We start from the raw sequence: 6007 nt of genomic DNA on the forward strand, positions 1-6007 counted from the left end.
ATAAGTTTCTTTGAGACTTACTACAATACAATGCATATTCAATAGTTAATATCGTTCCCCAAGGTAGTAGTAAGACTGCTCTTCCAGAGCCCTCAATTAATTTTGCACTATCAGATATTGTATTAACATAAGCCTTTTCACAATCAAATTAGAGAAATATTTCTTTTCTCTTAAAATAGTGTGCGTTGTAGCACTATCAAGAAAACACATATCTCCATTACTCATCTTAAACCAATTGAAATTGGGGAATTTTATTTATCTTCATAAAATAAAAGTACATCATAAGAAGTATGAAAAATGAACAACTTTGCAAGAAAATAAAAGTACCTTTTTTTTTTCTGAATATAAAAACAGCATAAGGAAAAACATAACAATAAAAAACACATAAATGAAACAACATAATTATTTTCCCCAATCAAATGATCAAAAAATAGTTTCGATCTCCAAAGAAGTCTTCAACTTCCAAATGAGTAATATCATCAAGGTCATCAAAATCATCATCTTTGAAAGCCAAATTTGCTTCAATATTGTCATCATATTTTTGTGAAGGCCCTGCCTCGACATCATTTTTATAAGTCAAGTGTGACTCCACCTGAGCATTAGAAGAATATGCACCATTTTTATTTCCCTTTCTTTTCAAGGAATCTTGATAAAGCCTAATAAAATGCTCAGCTGCTCGGCATTCATTCTTCCAATGTCCTTTCATGCCACAACGATGACAATTGCCTCTTGAAGGATTGCTTTGAGAACCCATATTGTTCTCCCTTTTGTGGCGACCACCACCACGACGATTATTATATCGTCCCCTGCCATTGCCACGTCCACATACATTATTTTGCCCCTGATTTTTATTTTGTCTTCTCTCAGATTGGCCATGTGCTTCAACCTCATTTGCTTTCGGTAATGGAGCAGTTCCCGTGGGACAGGCCTCATGATTTTTCAATAAAAGAGTATTATGTTGCTCAGTCACAAGAAGGCATGAGATCAACTCAGAGTACTTTTTGATTCCCCTTTCACGGTATTGCTGTTGTATTACCAAATTTGAGGCATGAAAACTTGTGAGAGTCTTTTCCAACATATCCTCATCTTTTATATATTCCCCACATAATTTCAACTGGGAAGTAATTTTGTATACAACAAAATTATATTCACATATAGTTTTAAAATCTTGTAGTCGTAAGTGAATTCATTCATAATGAGCCATTGGCAATACCGTTGCCTTAAGGTGGTCATACCTTTCATTCAAACCAGTCCACAATTCAAGTGGATCTTTCACCGTAAAGTATTCCACCTTCAATCCTTCATCCAGATGATGACGAAGGAAAATCATTGCCTTTGCTTTGTCCTGACTCGGCATCGTATTACCATTGGTAATAGTAGCACCAAGACCTTTAGCGTCAAGGTGAATTTCAACGTCGAGTACCCATGACAAGTAATTATTTCCAGAAATGTCAAGTGCCACGAACTCAAGCTTTGATAAATTCGACATGATAAAACTATCATAGAAAATAATTAAATTAGACTAAGATAAATAGTGAGTACATAAGTAATATTTCTACTGAACAGAACAATGTGTTCTTCTTATCACCTTCTCTCACATAGAGTTATTATTTCTACTAAATATATAAAAAGACGATTGGACATTCCTTACATAAAATTGTGGACAAAATTAATGTTAAAAATAGGTAAAAATTTTGAGGACCAAAAGTGCACCAATATTGCAAATATGAGGGACTATTAGTGCTCCATGTGAAAACTCAAGGATGACTTTGAGCCTTAACCCAAAGATGAGAGACTATTTTGAGCCTTTCCTCTCTGTCTTTCAAGTGTATTCAACATTATTCTCAACACCACTATTTATAGAATTACATTGAGGAATACCAAAGGGTGTCATAAACATTACATTAATCCTTGAGAATTACTATCCATTATGGAGGAAATAAACCTAGGAGTTATGGTCATCCAATTAACCATATTATCAACAACATTACTACTCATAAAGGAGGAAAATTAACCAAGGAGTAATGGCCATTCATTTAACCACCAAAATGATTACAACAATATTGAAATATCTCATTATTCAAAGGATCCCTAAATATTTATAAAGGTGCATAAAAACATCATGCATGATGTCATATGAAGAGGGTAAAATAGTCATTTGAAGAATCCAAGAGACATCAATGAAATTAGTAAATGAAGAAAGAGAAACCTTAATGGAGACAGGGTGGGGTGGAGTCATGGGACAAATTTCTTTGTTTATTCTATTTCTATGATCAAAATAAGAAAAAAACAAGAAGGGGTATCACTATCAAACCCAAAAAAGGAATAAAAGATGATTAAAATAATATCTTGACCCTCCATAATTGTTTGGTTCCCTCCAAGTCACAAAAAGCCAATAATAGTAAAAGTTGATGCATCAAATCAAAATCCAAAAACAGATACTCCTCGTAAAGAGAGAGAGAGAGAGAGAGTAGAATCTAGTGTTTGATTATAGAATTTAATGTATTTTTAATAAGTCATTTTTCGATGATGAAGGTTTTTAATAAAGTCTCGCAATGTTTAAATATAATTTATAGCGATAAGTTTAAAAGATTATTAAAATATTCATAAGTTTGTAATATCATTTACAATGAACATTTTTTCATAAAAAGTCATGAAAACAAATACAATTAATATAAATCTGAAAAAAGAGGAAGAAAATAAAAGAAAATTAGCATTAATTTGTGTACGAAAAATTACTATTACTAATTGTAATTGAAAGTGACTTGAATTAGATCGAATAAAAACTACATAAAATAAGTAATAATTGTATAAATTTTGTATAACAGTCCAAATCTATTAATGATGAGTATTTTTATAAAATATAAAAGTTAAATGTTAGTTTTTTTAAGTATTTGGAAATTTAAATTGTTTGTCAAAAATATTATCAAATAATGACAAGTTGTATAATCAAATAATATTTAAATTTTACCAAACACATGATAAAACTCTATCCACTAGCAAACAATTTTTAAATTTTTTTTAACACTATATAAAAGGATCCGTTTGGTCATAGATATTCTAAAGCATATTGCTTTTTGTGCAGAACCTTTCCCATTACGGCAAAGTTAACCTTTTACCTTAAATTCTACACTTTAGCTCTATTATTACCAGAATATATTACCCTATTCTTTATGGGTCATGTATTCCTTTTTCTACACACAAAACGGAAGTTCTTGGAGCATACTAATTGTATATGAATTATACAAATTGTTATGGCTGAGAAATAATAAAAATATTGTAATTTGTTATACAGCGAAAAATAATTATAAGTATACAAATGTTATAATATTATAGTCAACGGATAGGTTCACTTCACCGAGTTAATTTAGTAGAGAATCTCCCAAATGGAGTTTTAGATTCAACATCTTTTACATATTTTTTCGATCGAGCTAATAGCACGAAATTTGCGTAAGATAATTTACATCTTTGATTTTCGGGATATTATATTAAAAAATAATTTAACCTATGTGCACTCAAATAATAAACAATTGTGGATTTCCTTTATCATCAGAAAATAAAATAAAAAATAGTTTTACTTTTAAGCATCCTTTTATACATATTTTAGTTTAACATTTTTCAAAAAGTTGACTATAGCAGCATTATGATTTTTCAGTTCTTGCTACAGGAATATGTTTAATTTTATTTTTTTTGTCGAAACAAGCTGATTTGTTTTAATTAGGGAACATTATATGTTAAGAGTTCTTATCCATTTTATTAGTAGATGGTATTATAATTGCATATCTTGTACAAATAATACAAGTAAATGCTCAATGGGAATTATTTTGTCAAGTTATGACGATTATGACCTCGATAAATTGAATTGTGACGATTTTTTAAAATGTTATAGTTATGCTAGCTAGGAGCATATTTGTGATGATTTTAATAAACCTCGATAACAATCATCACAAAAATGACTTTTAAATTTGTGAAGGTTTTTAATATCAATTTATGACTATTGAGAAATGTCACAATATGGTTTCAAACTTTCAATATTTTAAAAGTCGAAAAAATTGTGTGGATTTAAAACTGTCTTGATATGAAATCAATATTTAGATAATTTGATTTGTAGATTAGAGGTTTCCGAATATCACAAAAGTATTATTTCTTTAATAAAACATGTTGAATTTGATTTACATCAAGCCTTCAAACCAATATGAATAATTTTACTAAATAACACATCTAATGTAAATCAAATTTTATTAAACAAATTCATATTGACAAGTTTCACAAGTTCAAATTCATGTCAGATTAAAGTAATACAAATTTATGTACAATAACTTGAACATTATATAATTTCAAATCCTTGAAATCTAAAATAGTTCCACATTAAATAAACATACAAAAAAAATTTAAGCATTTTCTTGGTGATTTGAGTATCATCACACAATCTATCATTTAAGGTGAAGTAAGCTCAATTTCCACCTCAGACTGAAATAATGAAAATTTGGATCTCCTCCCGGGTTCTAATCCGAGTCTTGTCTTCATCATATATGCCCTTTATTGCCCTAATATAAACCATCGGGATACCTTTAGTCTCCAAGCACCTACAAAGGACTTCCCTCAGAACTTTGTCATAAGCCTTTACAAGATCAACGAACACCATTTGTAGGTCCCTCTTCCTTTTTCTATATTTCTCCACCAGTCTCCACATAAGATGAATTGTTTCAATTGTCGATCGCTCAGACATGAATCTAAATTGATTCCTAAAAATAGACACCCCTCTCACATCCTCATATCCACCACTCTCTCCCATACATTCATAGAGTGGTTTAGCAGTTTGATACCCCTGCAAATGTTACAGTTTTGGATATCATCTTGTTCTTATACAATGGAACCATTGTATTCCACCTCCTGGCATATTCGTCTTAAAAATAGCATTAAACAACCTAGTCAATCACTTGAGACATGTCTTGTCAATGCTCTTCCGAAATTCCACTGGAATTTCATCAGGGCCGATCGCTCTTCCCCTACTCATCTTACTAGTAGCATGTATAATATACTCAACCCTAAAACACCTACATTACCTAAAGTCCCGAAGTCTTTCAGAGTGTGCCAATTCACCTAGCACAATATCTCTATCTCTTTCTTCATTAAAGAGATTATGGAAGTATGTTTGCCACCTTTACTTAATGAACTTCTCTTCCACCAACACCTTCCCTTCCTCATCGTTGATGCACTTCACTTGATCCAAGTCGCAAGTCTTTCTCTCTATCTCTTTCACAAGCCTATACAATATCTTATCCCCATCTTTGTCCCCTAGCTCGACTTACAAATGTTCAAAAGTTGTGTCATACCTCAAGCCTACACCCTAGAGTGACCGGTACTCGAAAATTATTACCGGTCCCCAAGAGAACCTTTTTCTTGAGTGACTGTTTAGCGGAAAACTTACTCAAGCATTATTAAGTTTAAGACGTTGAATGAGATACTAGAACTACTTGTCTAAAATACTAAATGCAATAGTTATAGTTTTAGCAAAACATAAAATATGAAAATGCTGAAAATAACTCTCAAAGATTGTCTATTTATGAAGTCTCTACTATTTTAAGATAGGCTTCGAGATACGACCCACAACAAGCTTAAACAACTACTAGAAGTAACTAGAGACTGGAGTCCTCCAAAAGCTAGGAGGCCTCACCAAAAGTAGATGAATGTTTGGGTGATCTTAACGGAATGCCTGTTGATGATCTTGAACACATATATCTGCATCATAAAATGATACAGGTCGAATGACATCAGTTCATTGAATACACAAGTATGTGATAGGGATAAATGAAATAATTAACTGAACTGAAAGGCTGAAAATAACTCAACTAAATGTAAAGAAAACCATGAAATAAAAATCATTTTAAGCTTCGAAATAAAGAAAATAATATTGAGTATTGAACTGAATGTAATTATATAAAAATACTCCTTACTTTATTGTGGAGTTTATCTAACCGACAACTACTATTATTAGATTTATGAT

The 6007-nt window shown here is 31.1% G+C and overlaps 1 protein-coding gene across 1 annotated transcript; it reads right to left on the reverse strand.

Annotated features, from left to right (window-relative positions):
• Positions 1-415: 415 nt before the first annotated feature.
• On the reverse strand, positions 416-1489 carry LOC107058474 (uncharacterized). The gene is made up of 2 exons (XM_015304230.1): positions 1214-1489; positions 416-1114 (listed from the first exon to the last, which is right to left on the reverse strand). Exons 1-2 carry the CDS (start codon positions 1487-1489, stop codon positions 416-418), a joined length of 975 nt encoding a protein of 324 aa, XP_015159716.1.
• Positions 1490-6007: the final 4518 nt, after the last annotated feature.

The sequence above is a fragment of the Solanum tuberosum genome, unplaced genomic scaffold (assembly GCF_000226075.1).
Source record: "Solanum tuberosum cultivar DM 1-3 516 R44 unplaced genomic scaffold, SolTub_3.0 scf00019, whole genome shotgun sequence".
NCBI classification, from domain to species: domain Eukaryota; kingdom Viridiplantae; phylum Streptophyta; class Magnoliopsida; order Solanales; family Solanaceae; genus Solanum; species Solanum tuberosum.